Source organism: Octodon degus, unplaced genomic scaffold (assembly GCF_000260255.1).
Source record: "Octodon degus isolate 3935 unplaced genomic scaffold, OctDeg1.0 scaffold00023, whole genome shotgun sequence".
Lineage (NCBI taxonomy): Eukaryota > Metazoa > Chordata > Mammalia > Rodentia > Octodontidae > Octodon > Octodon degus.
In genome coordinates this window covers 15,976,424-15,992,946 of record NW_004524599.1, presented here as the reverse complement: position 1 = coordinate 15,992,946, position 16,523 = coordinate 15,976,424, and the positions used below count along the sequence as shown (strand labels likewise).

The window sequence follows — 16,523 nt, the reverse complement described above, 5'->3', positions numbered from 1 at the left end:
AGCACTGCCTCCCCCAGCACCACAGCTGGGAGCAGGTGGAATTCACCTCTGATCCCTGCAGACCGCAACACCGGCACCAGAGGCTACTGCTAGCAAGGCCTGTCTGGCCTTATGGGCTCAGAACTGCTCCTATTCTTTCTGCTAATGCTCAGAAAACGCCACTGGCACAGAGTTGCAGGTCTCAACAAAGACCCGGAAAGCTTCCTCTACCAACAGACAGCCAGGAGCAACGCGCTGCACGTGGGTCAGGACCGGGGCGCCAGGATGGGAAGGGCGGGCGGCGCTTAAGGTCCTCGGGTTCAGCTTCTTCAGCTTGCGAGTCCCAGTACACATCATGAAGGTCCTGGTGACAGCCCTGATGGCCATCAGGTAGCAGCGGTTCTTCCTCCTCCGAAAGTGCTGGATGGACGAACAGGTAACGCCCGGTCAAGGACCCCGGGGCGGAGGCTCCTGGCCCCCTGGGTCCCTGATCCACGGCGTGCTCACTCACCTGTGCATGCTTCAGCACCTCCTGGATCCGAAAGTAGCAGAAGATGACAGGGTTCCGCAGCCAAAGTACGGTGGTGAGGAAGACCATGGCCAAGTATTCGCGCTGTGCTGAGGCCCAGAGCGCTTCTAGGTCCTTCCGTTTCTTTAACTGAAGTGACTGCCATTTATTCTGCTGCATCTTTTCCCCATGCTGATTTATAGGATATTCAAACAGATATGAATATGTCCTAAATATTGGGCCATTGGGGTGTGCACCTGGCCCACACCTCGGCATTAATTTCTAGCAAGAAAAACACTGAAGAGTAAAGATTAGGCACACTGCATCCAGAGGATTTGCTTGATGTCACACTTTGTTATGTGACATTAATCAGGATTCTGTTATTGGGATCATGACAGACAAGACAGTGAAATGAATTAAAGTTCTAGAACAGACCCAGATTATACCCCTGGTGGACATGTGGCTGTGGTGCCTTCAAGCAGCATTGGAAAACAGACGCTCTTTTTAGCTTCTGAATCTCTGAGCACTCAAAACAGGTCAGGTATGAAATGGAATGAGATAACAGGTTGAGAAGGATCATGATGGAGCTTTCTGAGACCTTGGGTTAGGCTGGGTATTCCTAGGCAAAGTGGTAATGCCACAGTGCATGGACAGTGGTGAGCTCGAGTTCATTAACACAAAGATCTCCTGTTCTCTGAACACATGTACCTAGATAAAAATTCAAGCCAAAGTTTAACACCTATGTTTAAAAGTCACATGTCTGATAAAAGTATTGTCTATGAGATCTCCCTTTAAGGCATTAAGCATGCAAATGTAAACACAAAATGAATAAAATTAGACAAAAGTTGAGATATATAAGAAAATGTTTTACCAGAGTACTTCCATAGGTGCAGACGAGGGCATTTCAAATGTGAACATTCCTAGTGCTTAACTATGTGATGTTCCTCATGGGAAGTATACACATTAATGTAAAATGTAAAAATGCATTTTAAAAATAGAGGTGTGATAGTCACTTTGCAGTTCTGTGGATTCATTTCCCTTTATTTCCTATCAAATCTACTGTGGAGAAAACGTTGCTGAAAGTGAAGGTGCTCTGAGAGAGAAGACAGCTTTGCTCGGGAATTTTCAGGGCAGAGCTGTGTTATGATAAACAGCTCATGCTGCAGGCCAAGCTGCAGGGACGCACAAGGAGACCCAGAAGCAGACGCCGCTAGCACTGCGCCTAGCACCCAGGCAGGCCAGGCAGCCAGGGGTTGTGGGGTCCCCGCTCTCAGCCCAAGGCCTGGAGAGCGACCTGGAAGAAGCCGCACTGTGCACTCAGCTCCAGTCTCGGATTCCGGCCCCAGAACACATTCTTTTGTAATCAAACATTCAATGTAAGGGGGCCCGTCCTTAAGCAAAGGGTGTGCTCGAGCCCATTATTAGCTGCTAAGATCTGAGTGGGCCAGTGCTCCCTGAAGGGTTGGGATGCCCCTTCTGTGATTTGTGTGTGGGTCATAGGACATCACAGGGAAGCTCTGTGGCACTGAATTCAGTTGACACACACCCTGACCCTCAAGCTGACCAGTACTCTGGGCCCACCCTGGCACTGCAGCTGAAGGAACAAGGAGATGATTCCGTGCAGATTTCTGGGGTGTGTAACGTGGGCAGAGCTAAGACACCCAGGGAGGAAGACACTTGACTTGTCACCAGGTCCTGGGGAAGCTTTCCAGGCCCAAAGCTTGGCACACCAGGCTGGTCTGCCATCCTCTAGCAAGGCTGCCAGTGGTCGCCACAGTGAGGATGCATTCCCAGGACTCAGGACACATAAGGTGCTCTCCAGGGCTCCATGAGAATCCCCTGAGGATTTCCTGTGTGTCCCACCTTGAAGGCTCTGGGGTCCATGACAGGGCATGCTGGCCAGGGCAGAGCCATGCAGAGGTGCCCACTCACACCCCAGGCAGCAGAGTCTTCCAGACCTTTCTCCTCATCCTAGACCTGACTCTACAGATATGCTCCCTGGAACACTGACCTCGTGGTGCTCACCTCGAAGCCCTGCAGTGGCCTATTTTCTCGTCCTTCCACTACCTGTGGCAGCCTGCGTGCCACTGCAAAGCCTGCATCCTCATCCAGATTTCATGTGTCCAGCTTCAAGCTCTTCTCTGCACCCCTTTATCACAAGCAGGTCTAGCTCTCCTGCTGGAGCTGGACCTTATGAAATCTGGGCTGCATCATCTTTCCCTAGAGCTCTGGGAATCTATGTGCCCCCCTCTCTGATAATCGGCTCCACTCATCTGTTTAGCTACCTGGATTTAGCCCCTCTCTTTGTCATTGTAAAGGGAGATGCCGCACCTACTTTCAAAGACTTCTTACATCAAAAGCTAAAACTGCCTTGAATAAAGGTAATCTGGCTCTTTATATTGCTTAGTTCTATAGATGTGATGTGTTCTAATGTTTTTAATTTTTTTCCACTCTACATATGCCCACCGAGGTCCTGTGTCCATGGTTCTATGCCCACCTTGACCTGATTCAATGGCTATCTCTGCTGCATGCTCCACCTAAAAACATTACTCAATTTTATGATGCTGTGACCAGACTGATTGGATGTGTATGGAAATGTGCTATTTGGACACGAGGTTCAAAATATAATTGGTCCCTTTTCTTGAGGTCAGCAACAGCAATTATGGTAAGTCTCAGCGTGCTGGACAACCACATTAGTTAATATCCCTGGTGTTACTGTCATTATCCACCAAACAATTTAATTCCATTGATTTCCCTCATACGCTGTGTCTTACCTTCAAAAACAAGCTCAGTTATCATAGTGGGAGCTGTTTCTGTTTTCACAATTGGTATTTCTTTGGAAGCAGGTTTAATATTCAGTCTCTTTGTCCTAAATATATGATATGTTTTGCTTCTCCACAAAAGACAGAATTTCAGGTTGTCATATGGGCCTTACAGGATCATTCATCAACTCCAATTTACCTGTTTTTGGACAATTTTAATGTTGGTGATGCTACATTCCACATTAAAACTGCCACCATCACACTACCAAGGAAAATTGTTTTCATGAAGGTCACCCTCTCCTGATTGCTCTTCAGGTATGCCCTGTCCCCCTTTTTTACTGGTCATTTACATTCTTTTTTTCAATTACCATGGTTTCTCTCTTAGGGAAATAGACAGACTATCTCCTGACCCTTCTCCTCCCGGCTCCAAATCGATGGGTCACCTTTCATTAAAATGCTTCTACCTTATGCAAACAATTACATTCAGCTGCACAGATGCTCGGAATGTGTGGCAGCTTCCTAACCTTTTGTGCAGCTCCAGGCCTCATCTGAAGCATCTCTCACTACAGTCATTTCAGGAGTCCTGTCTCAAGTCCTACCAAGCCAAGCTGGAGCAGCTGTGCTTTGCCAAATCTCCAGAGAGCTCCAGGAGGCACATCAATGCCTGGGTGTCCACCAAGACTGAAGGTCAGCTCTAGGGGTCCCTTCTGCTCCTCCTGGCCCCTCATCACCTTCTCCCTATGTGGGTCAGGTCCTGCTTCACTTCCAGCTCAGACAGTGTCATAGTCCACCCTCAGGCTCCAGGAGCAGTGAGGGCTGGAGGTGTGCACCACTCGCCCTCCTGAGCCCCACGAGGCACACTGCTGTCTCTGCTAACAAGTGAGACACTGGCAAATGGCGCACAGTTTGTCCATTATGATTCCCCAATTATTTCCCCAATTTGTTGTGAAATCTTCCTGACTGGTGCACTCTTGAAGAGGCAGTTAGCGAGGTTGGTCTTACTTCATGAAAAGGAGCCCTCAATATTGAGAGGCAGAGCAGGGAATCCAGCAGGCCTGCATTCCCTTCCCTGGGGCACCTGGGGCCCTGCCTGCAGGATCCAACAGCAGTCCCTCCCTTTGCCCCCTGTTCTGCTGTTCCTTACACTGAGTCCTCTTTGCCCAGTGTTAGGTCTAGATGTGAGCACGGAGCCACAGCCCACACACCCCATTTAACCACTGAGGGGACTGCAGTGCCCACCCAGCAGAGTGCTCATTTCACGCTTGTGGGTTCTCCAACCTGTGCTTTCTTAGAACCTGCTTTACAAGTCATCTTCACCTTCAGAAGTAGTTTCTATATTTCCTTTACCCCTGCCAAGATCAGGGCCACTGTCACTTTCATCCTCCTCACTGTCTTCTCCATCTTCACTTCCATCATCAGCTGAAACTGCCACCACCAGTGATTTATTTCATCTTCAGCTTCCTCATCACTTCCTATTTCACCTGCACTGTCCAAATCTTCCTCCAGAACATCTTTGTCAGACATGTTTCCATCACCATCTTTGCTATGATGAATGGAACCACTCATTGCTTTTCTCTTTTTGTCTTGGAACAATTGATCTTGGGAGACTTGACAATTTTCGAGGTACTTGGGCCTGTCCTTAGTTTTCCTTTGGGAATAGAGTCTCTTCTATATTCAATAAGGCTTTTTTTCTCTTTTGTACTTTTTCATGTAGTTCTTTGCTGTCCTTCTTAGGACTTATTTGTGAATCTATGTTCTCACGTATACACAAGTTTTTTGCTTTCTCAATTCCGTTAAAATTACGTAATTCATTTATATTTCCAGGTTTAATTTTCTTGGTTTCCTTTTTTCTCCCCTCAATCGAAGATTTTGAATCTCTTCTGTTGTCTGATGTTTTTCTTCTTCATTTTCTGTTGATTCATTGCTTTGCTATCTTCATCAGAGAGATCAGAATAGAGTCTGAAAGGTCACAGAAACATTTCAAGTCCTTGCTGGTGCTATGGTTGATGGGCTGGCCTCTTTTACCAACAGCATAGTTCAGGGTGAACATTTTGTCATGAACCATGGCTCAAAATCTCTTGTCAATTTTGACTTTTCCATTCTTTTCTGGCATTTCCCAGAACCTTGAGTCCTTTGAAACGCACCTGAATCTCTAGTCATTCATTATTTCTTGTTTGGATGCCATTTTTTTTTAGGTGGGGAGACTGGCTCAGGATGCCTTCAAGGCAGGTCTGGGAAGGCTTGAGGACCTAGGGATTGAACCACAGCATCCTGATTGCTTTGTTTAAGCAGTCACTTAAACAACTGAGCCAACGGACATGCCTCCTGGATGCCATTTTTAAAGTCTTATTGAAGAAGTGCTCAAAGGAACCTAATACAGCTCGGATCTCTCTCAGCCTCACATCCGGTCATTCTAAACTGATTTTATTATTATTTTTATTTTCTCACTTTTATTGTATTTGGTACAAGGTCTCACTACCCATCTTGGACTCATAATGATCCTCCTGTTTTCAGCCTGCCTAGTGCTGGGGTTATAGTCGTGTGCCACGTCACTTGGACTTGGTCGTGGGTTAAGCACGCCTTGGAGCTGGTGCAGCATGCAAGACCAGGGATCAAACCTTGGTCCCTGCGCTTGCCAAAGCAGGCACTTAGTCTGCTGAGCTATCTCACTGGCCCAGGGTGCTGGTCTTGAACTGACCAAAGTGTGTCAGTACCCTGCTGAGCAACATTTTGAATAATCACCACTTGTCCTTTGTCTCAAAGGGACCAGCATCCCCAGTGAAGTCAGAGCTTCCCATTCTCTTTTGGCTCCCCACAATTTGGAAAGAAAGGGTCCTAATTGTCTTTGCTCCTCAAAGTTTTGTTTATTCTTTGGTAGAGGCTTTACTGGAGCTTGAACCCAGCACCATCTTACATCCGGTGTTCCACCACACACCTCTTATGAAAATTTTGAGACACGTTCCTCCTAAAATTTACACACTGTCCTAGAAGTCACCATCCTCCAGAGGCAGCCTCACCCACTGCGGGGATACCAAGAAGGCTCCTTCAGGTTCTGGCCCTTCAGAGGCCCCTGATCTGCCTTCACTTTCACTTTCACTGTTGAATTCTCAGACCAAGGTTTGGCTTCCTCTGCTGCAATAAGGTCATCAGCACCTTCTCTACCCTGTGGGGATCCCTGTGGCCCAGGGGAACAGGCCCCAGGGCTGGAGGCAGGAACATCAAGATAGGACAGGCCCACCTCTGCAGTCAGAAATGCCCACTGGACCTAGGCTGCCAAAGTTGCTGAGTCCCTGCAAATCCATTGCTGATTCTGGTGGTCCTGAGATCCATCAGGTGGGGTCAAGGCTCTGGTAGGGCAGCAGACTACAGGAAGCTGAGGCCTGGTGCATCTGGCTGGATGGGTACAGGCCAGATTATGATCCTAGGGATAGAGCTGGTCCCAAAAAGACTTGGGCACAGCCAGGTGGTACATGCAGATGAAGCTCTGGAGCTGAGGGGCCCAGGTGGTCTTGACCTGTGGGACTGTCCTGGCCCTTGCCCTCCCTGTTCTCTTTCATGCAGCAGCTCCATCCTGAGTCCTCCTGGTTCTGGTACAATCCCAGTCACTGAACATACCCAGTGCCTCTACCCATTATGTCTTTCCTGCTACTCACCCCCAGCAGATGAATGCCTTCTTCCTCCTGAACCTGTGTCCCCTGTGGGATAGGGCCTCTCTCCGTAGTGCCTGAAGGCTTGACCCTAGCCCTGAGAGAAGCTGCATTGCAGCAGGAAGGGCAGTTTTGCCAGGTAGGAGGGAGGGAGGCGGGCTGGGCTATACAAGATACAGGGTGAGTAGGTGGCCACCAGGGCCTTGGTGCGGGGGTGTTCAGAGTAGGCAGAATGTCTGTAAGACAAGAGGCCGCTGTGACACGTAGGATGAACGCACTGGGCAGAGGTCAGCACTGTAGGCCGGCAGCTTTGTGGCTTTGCAATGAAAACCAAAAGGGCACTTTTCACTGTTCAGAACAACAGGCAGTGGGCATCGGGTGAATGGCCTGACATGTCCCTTTCCTCTTTACTGCTGAAGTTCACCATGAACACACTGTCAGAAGCCAATAGCGCCTTTGCCATCTGCCTTTTAAAGCTTCTGGGTCAGGATGACCCAGTGTGCAATGTCTTTTTCCCTCCCATGAGCATCTCCTTGGCCTTGGGCATGGTCCTGCTGCAGGCCTGGGGCAGCATGGCGGCCAGACGGCTCCGGTAGGCTTTCCTATTCATGTCTTCTTCTGTGATACGAGTTTTGGTGTTTTCTGACAGTTCTGAAGAAGCAGTGGATCTTCCCCATATATCATTCTAGAAAAGATAGGAATGTTTTGGAGGAAATGAACACAGGTTGGGTGGCGCTATGCTGGGGGTTGCCTAGAGTTTGAGTCTACCGGAACAGGGCAAAGAAAAGAAAAGAATGCTGGAATTCTGTGACACAATGTTCACTGAGATCTGTCACATTTGTAGCACAGGACCATGCAGCTGTAATTACTCACTGCAGCCCTGCTACCCAGTGAGGGAAGATGGAGTCCAGGGAAGGACAGGTCCAGGCTCCAGGCCACCATTCTTCTAGGGACACATGTGTTTGTTTTCCAAACCAGAGTTCATCAGAATGGTACTAGAAAGAGCCCCTGCCCCTGGGAGTTCACAGGGTGGGCAAGAGGCCTCTGTCTGTGACCAACCCCCATAGCTGGTACCTGGCATCTGTTGCTCCTGCACATAGCTCTGCACTGAGTGTGCTAAGTTCTGTCACTTTGGACTCAGTGTGACCAGTAGAGACTGGAAGACCCTTTCGTCAATGACAACATTTTTCCATTTCCTGTTCACTATGCGAATCCCTGAGGTTGACACCCAGAGGGAAAGTTCTTTTTGGTCCTACTTAGGCACTGCGAGGCACTGAGCTCCCTGAGGAGCCCTCTGAGGAACGCTCTGAGTGAAGGACCCACTGCTCAAGAAAAACGAAGAGGCCTTCCTCAAACTCATGGTGCCTGCCCAGGATCGAGCATTCAGGAGGCTGAGGCACCAGATGGCCCTGAAATTGATTCCATTCTGGTGCACCTAGCTGTGTCCTGGATCAAAACAAGAGAAAAAGAAGTTCCTTGCAGAAGATCATTCTGTGGAGTACTTGTGAAAGAGGATTTTTTGTAAAGTCTTTGTGAGATCAGAGGACAATACAGACAATGGGTATTGACTTCATCCACAGGTGCTGGTATTAAACGCCAAGCAGGACATTCATGGTGGCTTCCAGTTGCTTCTCACCCGATGCACAGACCCAGTGCTCTGTATTCCCTCAGCATAACGAACAGGCTCTTCAGAGAAGAGAGCTGCCAATTCCTCTCAGTGAGTTGGGTCTCCAAACCTGGGAAAGTTGATTTAAAATTCCAGAGTTACATATTCTAAGAGACACATGTGCGTGTTGAAATTTTCAAAGTAACATATAGTACACAGAATGCTTAGGTACTTACATCAGCGACACATATACTTAGAATGCTTGGCAGCTTGCAGAAATTTGTGCAGTTCTGTGGCCTCACCTGAAGTTTCTACCCACAGCCATTTCAGGAGTCTTGCCTGAAGTTCTACCAAGCCGAGCCGGAGCAGCTGTCCTTTGCCAAAGATCCAGAGACATCCAGGAAACACACCAATGCCTGGGTGTCCACCAAGACAGAAGGTCAGCTCTAGGGGTTCCTTCTGCTCCTCCCCCTCCTCCTTGCCCTCTCCCTGGTAGGTCTCACCTCCTTCCTTTCGAGATGAGACAGTGCTGTACTGCATCTGTGGGCTCCAGGAGCAGTAAGAACTGGAGGCATGAACCATTCACATACATGAGACCCACTAGGATCATTGCTATTTCTGCTAACAAACATGACAGTAGAAAACGGCACACAGTTTTCCCCTTATGACTCTGCAACTATTTTCCTCATTTATTCCTTGAATCTTCGCCATTGCCCCCTTGAAGCAGGAATTAGAAAGGATGCTCATAGTTCATGAAAAACAGACCTTGACATCCAGTGGAGGAGGAGGTACTCCAGTGGTTCCACATTCTCTTCTCTGGGGTGTCCTGCTGCTCTTTCTGGAGGATCCAAGCGCAATCTCTTCTCCCCTTCCTCTCTTTACACAAATGTTCTCTATTCCTTACACTGAGTCCTCTCTGCCCATGCTAGCTCTGGGTGTGAGCACTGAGCTGTAGTCCACAGACTCCAATCAACCACTAAGGAGAGTGCAGTTCCCGCCCAGCACAACTCTCACTTTCCACTTGCTTACTCTCCAACCTGCCTTTCTTGTAACCTGCTTTCTTTGAGTGACACCCAAGCCTTGACCACCTGCATTTGGAGGCAGTACAGCAGGAGTCCATATGGATGAGCACTACCTCTAGCAATTGTTTCTGACTTTTGAATTCATAACCATCCCTAACTCAGGTAGTCTGAAAGTATTATGTTTACACCGGCCAGGATGCCGTCCTATGGTTTGTTCATCATGTTGCTTATAAGCAGTCACTGAATGCAGCTTCTGGTTTTCTCAACAGGCAAAATTGAATAATTGATGAGGTTTGCAGGCTGGTTCTTAACAATGCTGTCTACTTCAAAGGAAGATGGGAAGAACAGTTTAAGAAGTCCAGCACAAGGGAAATGTCTTTCAAAATAAACCAGGTAGGGAGAAGCTTTAAAGAGAATCCCTGATAAAGGAATAGAAGGAAGATAGTTAACTTTGCAAAGACATTAAATGATTAAAGATTATTTGAAACAAAATATTTCTGAATTGATTTTTAAACTCAAGAGAACAATATTATAGGAGTAAGGATCATTTGCTGTTATATATATATATTTTGGCATAAATGGCTGTTCTTTCTATCTGATAGTTTACCCTGTATGTACTGTGGCAACCTCAGCCTGAAAGCTGTATATTTTTCTGTAAGTCCATGTTATTTGGGTAGAAACACTAAGAAATGTCTTACAATATTGTGCCATATGGATGAAGCACTGGGAAGGGTCAAGAAGACATGAAGACACAGATACTTAAACAAAGCATTTTTAAATTAAACTAAGTATTCATTTGAATTATTTGTAGTTAAAATTCATGAGTTCAGTATTTGCTGATTTCTAATATTAGAAGGATGTGGCAAAGACTTAGATACTGACCTTTTTTCTTTACTTTTTAAAGTATATTTCTTACAAGGTCTACAGGGTCTACAGGGCTTCACTATGTAGATTGGAGTCATAGCTTTTCTCCTGTTTTCAGCCTCCCAAGCACTGGGATTACAGGCGTGCGCCACCATGCCCAGTCTTAATCACCATCTCAGAGTGCTCCAGAGGTGGGGCCAGCATAGCATGCCGAGAATTGAACCTCTGCCACTGCGCCTTTTTTCTTTACTTAAAGCAGAGTTAAAGTAATTTGCAAAATCATATAATCCATTCAGAAACAACAAACTAACTAGGAAGAGAACATTTAGGATCATATACATGTTCACCTCTCTACTTTAAAATAAGATGCACTTTATATTATGATACTTACATGCATGGGAGTCTGTGGCCTCTGAGAGACAAGTAATAGCAGTTGGGGCATTGAGAGCTTCCCATTGGATGTTGCTGGCCAGACCAGCTCCCCGGGCTGCTCCTGCCTCTGGCCCCCCTTCTTGAGGTTTCATGTCCCTGTATAGTGTAGGAAGGTTTCCCAAATGGTCCCCTGGACCTCTATTTTTACCTCCATGCTGGATGCTGAAGCTCCCAGGAAGCTCCTTGGGGCAGTTTTCTTGCTCCTTAGAGAATCCATGTAATGTGTAACCCTCTGCTTCACCCCTCAGAAGCAGCAGAGGCCAGTGCAGTTGATGTCACAGAGTCACACATTTCCTTTGTCTCGTGTGAGCAAGGTGGGGTCCAGGTGCTGGAGCTGGCCTATGAGGGCCGGGGGCTGAGCACGGTCATGCTGCTCCCAGATGAAGACACGGACCTCAGCACGGTGAGAGCAAGGTGTGGGGGGTGTGCTTTGCATCCTGCCTGGAGCATCTGGTGACATCACCTTGTCCTTTCCCACTAGAATCACACTGGCAAGCACTCTTGCCCTTAGTTGCTCCTCTGTCCTCCCCCCCACCCGACCTAGGCCACACTTCTCAGAAATCCACTGAGAGCCCTGCACCATCATGTCCTCCAATGAGCTCTGCTGGGATCAGCAGCTACCTGGAGTAATAAACTCAGCACCCAGAATGACTGACAGGGACAAAGCTGAACAGAGAAGACACTGCATTAGTTAGGAGAAAAAGCACAAGACAGGATGCAGCTCCAAATAGGCCAGCGATTCTAGGAAGACAGATATCCATGGGGCTTTGACTCTCTTCTTGTATGACCTTTTGGGGGACTCCCATCCCTTTGCAAGTTGTCACAATTTAATTGGCTCCCAGGGCTGTCCTTGGATTAAAAGAAGACCCCAGCCTATGTGAATAATCTGTTTAAAGGGCTTAGTCTGCTTCTTTTTGCCAGTTTGTGGGAGGCTCAATAACTCCAGGCCTCCAATCCTATTGCAAGTGGGTTTCCAGGTTCCTGTGAATCTGCCACATCATGACTCTGCGCCACGTATCACTTAATGGTCACCTGAGTGCCTCTGACCTATAAAATTCTCTTGGTGCATCAGCGTCATTAGTGACGCTAACTTCCTCTTCCCCTACCTCTGCTGAGCTAAGCTCCTAATTCTTCTTACCCCACCTATTTCCCATAAGTCTCCTGCTATGCCCCGGAGGTGGGACTTCCTGTCATAGCCCCGTTGCCTAGTTACGCGCGCCTTTTACCCGTCGACGTCATTTCCCTATGCCTCCACTATATATACCCAGAGTTTCCTTTGAATGAACGAGACTTGATCAGAATCCTGTCTTGTCTCCATTTCTCGCGTCTCCTGTCCTTTGTCCCCTCCTCAATTCCCCGCTCCTCTCCCAGGTGACCTTCATTGACTGACCTGCTGGTCAGGACAAGTGGCGCCCAACGTGTGGGGCACCTGATAGGGAGAATTCAGCGACGGAATCATCCAAGAGAGCTGGCAAGAGAGAAAGTAAAAGAGGCCCACGCCACAGTTGCCTGCTGCGACGTCTGAACCTCGGTAAGCGGACGGAACCCCTTCCCCCTTCCCTTCGGCAATGGGACAGACATTAAGTGAACGTGAGATATTTGTAGAAAGTTTGAACAAAGCATTAAAGGCACGAGGAGTAAAGGTTAAGGTTAAACAGTTATGTGAATACTTTCAATTTATACATAAGGTGTGCCCTTGGTTCCCCTTGGAGGGTACGATTGATTCTAAGAGATGGTTATGAGTGGGAGATGCCCTCCAAGATTATTACAGGGTCTTTGGACTGGAAATGATCCCTGTAACTGCCTTTTCTTTTTGGAATCTTATTAATGAAATTCTCCAGCAAAGGCATTGGGATCCCCTGATTGAACAGGTTGTTTTAGAAGGGGAACAAATCCTTCAATTATTGGCAAAAAACACGCTGGCTCCCACTCAGGCAGACTCTGACTCTCTCTCCTCCTCCTCCTCTGAGGACCTGGGGGAGTTAACGACTCTTTTATATGCTCCCCCCGGCAAAGAGGCTGCTACACCCATTGGGACTTCCGGGCCGCCCACTGCCCCCGAGTTTCCCAGCGTGTACCCTGACTTGCCCGTCCTTCAGAGTCTAACACATAATAATGGTGGCTGAGGAGGAAGCTGTTGATTGGAAAACTCTGGGTGATGAAGATGCTAAATACCACCCACTATCACCACAGGTTTCACTTTCTCAGAACTTAAAGGAAAAAGGGGCATCATCTAACGTAATTAAGGGGCTAGAAGATAAAGTTAGAGACTTCCAAAAACAGATTCAATTAGAAAAACAATGTTTTAACCTTGCCCAAGAGCTTGCAGTGATTCATAGTAAGAGGACTGACCATGAGGCATCCGCCATTCTGCCCCTCCCCTTCTTCTTGGCCAAATCTTAAAAACAAAACAGCCGCCAACTGGGCGTTTCTGGTGACTGAGACACAGAGGGTGGGAAATGAAGGGGAACAACCCCAGACTATTAGAACACACACACCTTTTGATCTCAAACTGTTAAAAGAGTTAAAGGCAGCTGTCACACAATATGGCACCACAGCTTCTTATACACTTTCTGTATTAGACTCCGTGACTTAGGGATGGCTCACCCCTAAAGACTGGTATACATTAGCCAAGGCTGCCTTATCCAGTGGAGATTACTTGTGCTGGAAGTCAGAGCATCTAGATAATTGTGACTCTATAGCCAGAAGGAATGCAGAGGCTAGAAATGGTTGGACTTACGAGATGCTAGCAGATGTGGGAGACTTTTCCACCACCGAAGCTCAATCTAGGTATAATGCAGGCCTGTTTGCTCAGATTCAGCTGGCCACGACCGGAGCATGGAAAAGGCTGCCCTCCCATGAGGAGGCTACTACTTCCCTTACAAACATGAAACAGGTCCCAGAAGAGCCATTTCCAGATTTTGCCCATCGGCTGCTTCAGGCCGCCGAGAGACTGTTCGGTAGTGTAGAGTCTAACTCTGATCTAATCAAGCAACTGGCTTTTGAGAATGCAAATGCAGCCTGCCGAGCTGCGATATGCCCTCATAAAAAGGATCTGACCTTTCAGGTTACATTCGTCTCTGCGCAGAGATAGGGCCAGCCTACCAACAGGGCCTTGCCATGGCTGCGGCACAACAAGGGTTCACCATTAGGCAATTCCTCTCCCAAAAGGATAAAAATAAATGTTTCAATTGTGGAAAGATAGGACATATGGCCAAGGATTGTAGAGGGAAGGATAAAAAACAAGGTGAATCCAAACTACTGGGACTCTGCCCGCAGTGCAGGAGAGGCAATCACTGGGCAAGTGAATGTAAATCCAAAAGAGACAAAGACGGTAATGTCCTGCCCCCACAGCAGGAAAATAGGAGGTGGGGCCAGCCCCAGGCCCCTACACCCAGGCAAAATTTTGGGGTGATCAATTTTGTTCCCACCAACAATCCATTTCAGACCTCCTCGGAGCCACTCCTGGGAGTGCAGGGTTGGACCTCAGTTCCACCACCCAGACAGTATTAACCCCTGAGCCCAGGATCCAAGTCCTTCCAACAGGCACCTTTGGTTCGCTGCCAAAAGATACTTTTGGCCTCCTCATTGGATGTACTAAATATGTTATTGCTCATATGCTTCAAGCACTGACTGTTTTGGGCTGTCCTCAACAAATCAAAACAGACAATGGCCCAGGTTACACCAGCTCCACCTTTTCACAATTTTGCAAAAAACTCAACATTGTTCATGTGACTGGCATTCCTTATAACCCTCAAGGTCAAGGTATAGTTGAAAGAGCCAACCAAACATTAAAGCTTTCTATAGAAAAAAATAAAAGGAGGAGACTGGTACCCAACTAAGGGATCACCTAGAAATATCCTAGCCCACTCCTTATTCATTTTAAATTTTTTTAACACTGGATGCCAAAGGACAATCAGCAGCCACCCGCTTTTGGCATTCTGAGACACAAAAGCACTTTGCCTCGGTATTGTGGTGAGACCCTTTAATCAACTCATGGCATGGCCCAGATCCGGTCCCCATCTGGCGACGAGGGTCAGTATGCATTTACTCCAAAGAAATGAAATCTGCCAGATGGCTGCTGGAAAGACTGGTTAAACAGGTAGATCACATTGACCAGATAGAGAATGACCTCATAGATGATTCCAGGGACTCAAGTGCACCCTGAGAATATTTTTGTGTTTCCTTACAGATAATGAGTCATCTACAATGAATCCTACCTCTGGGAGTTTTTGTAGTTCTGGTCAAGACTATCGATGGCGGCTTTGGGACACCAGCATCCAAGGAGGACCTACTCAAATCCCTCTATGGTGATCTGCGTGATTGTAAAGGAGGCACGTCCTCAGAATTACCCCCCCCAATATGGCACAGGCCTTGCAGGCACCGGTGGTGCCCCCTCTGGCAAACCCTCCTTAATTGCGGGCTTCCAACAAACAGATTGTGGGTCAAAAGTAGCTCACCTTGCCATCCAGGTAACATCCCAACATGGAAAGCAGACTGGTTGGAAATGCTATATTAAACCAAAGATTGTGCCCTGCAGCGAGGGCCCTTCAACATGCCCACCAGAATGCACTATTTATTATACCCAAATGCATTCTTCATGCTACATGGAAGTCAGAGAATGCCTGGGCCCTAACAACCAGACTTATTTCACAGCCACCTTACAACACTTACAGCCGGTTGCTGCCTTGGGAGAATGGTTGACTATTCCCCAAACCTTGGGACCCAATAAATACCTACAGGCCTTGTGCACAGGCACAATAGGGAAGCCAGTTTGCTGGAGCCAGAGTGCCCCCATTCATGTTTCTGATAGAGGAGGGCCCCAAGATTCTCTCAGAGAACATTTTGTAGAAAAGAGATTAGAAGAGATCTGGGAACGAATGTTCCCCAAGATCCATTACCATCCCTTGGCACTCCCCAAATCACGTGGAGCTGACAGAGATACTCAAACCTTAGACACTCTTAAAGCTACCCATCTTAGGACCCCTGATAACCCTCTTACTTCTGGTTGCAGTTGGCCCATGCATTTTTAATAGGCTAATGGCTTTCATTTGACAGCAGTTGGATGTGGCCTTGATAAAGCCTATTCAGGTTCATTATCACAGGCTTGTGATGACTGAAAGGGAAAACTGCACTGGAATACAACCAGCTTATGATGATGAAGGTCTGGAGACCGCTTAGTTCTCCCACCCTTGGTGAGATAGTCAGGCTAGCCAGAGATGGGTAATGAGGGGCATACATGAGACACCACTCGCCGCCTAAGACAGGAACGTGACCTTCTGCCATCCTGGTCTCCTATGACGGGTAAGGTTTGAGTTGGGTCCGTGTAGAGGATGCCTCAACCTAAGACAGGCACTGGTCCCTCAAGAGAATCAGCTGTCTACAGAAGCTATATTTTACATACAAGTGGGTTTCCAGGTTCTGTGAAACTGCCACATCATGACTCTGCACCACGTATCCTTTAGTGGTCACCTGAGTGCCTCTGACCTATAAAATTCTCTTGGTGCATCAGCGTCATTAGTGATGCTAACTTCCTCTTCCCCTACCTCTGCTGAGCTAAGCTCCTAATTCTTCTTACCCCACCTATTTCCCATAAGTCTCCTGCTATGCCCCGGAGGTGGGACTTCCTGTCATAGCCCCGTTGCCTAGTTACTCGTGCCTTTTACCCACTGACGTCATTTCCTTATGCCTCTACTATATATA

General features: G+C 47.6%; 2 protein-coding genes and 1 pseudogene across 2 annotated transcripts in view; 2 read left to right on the top strand and 1 right to left on the bottom strand.

Annotated features, from left to right (window-relative positions):
- LOC101585144 (serpin B9-like) overlaps positions 1-16,523 on the top strand; it is a 389,019-nt gene that overhangs the window by 353,444 nt on the left and 19,052 nt on the right. The gene's annotated exons all lie outside the window — the stretch shown is intronic.
- Positions 1-16,523, top strand: part of LOC101585543 — a 110,465-nt pseudogene that overhangs the window by 92,526 nt on the left and 1,416 nt on the right.
- LOC111815875 (39S ribosomal protein L20, mitochondrial-like) lies at positions 142-577 on the bottom strand. Its single transcript, XM_023712052.1, has 2 exons — positions 491-577; positions 142-399 (listed from the first exon to the last, which is right to left on the bottom strand). Exons 1-2 carry the CDS (start codon positions 575-577, stop codon positions 142-144), a joined length of 345 nt encoding a protein of 114 aa, XP_023567820.1.

Coding starts and splice junctions, on each gene's coding strand:
- LOC111815875 (XM_023712052.1), bottom strand. CDS start 577: ATGGTCTTCCTCACCACCGTACTTTGGCTGCGGAACCCTGTCATCTTC. Junction 400..490: donor AGGTGCTGAAGCATGCACAG/GTGAGTGAGCAC, acceptor TCGTCCATCCAG/CACTTTCGGAGGAGGAAGAA.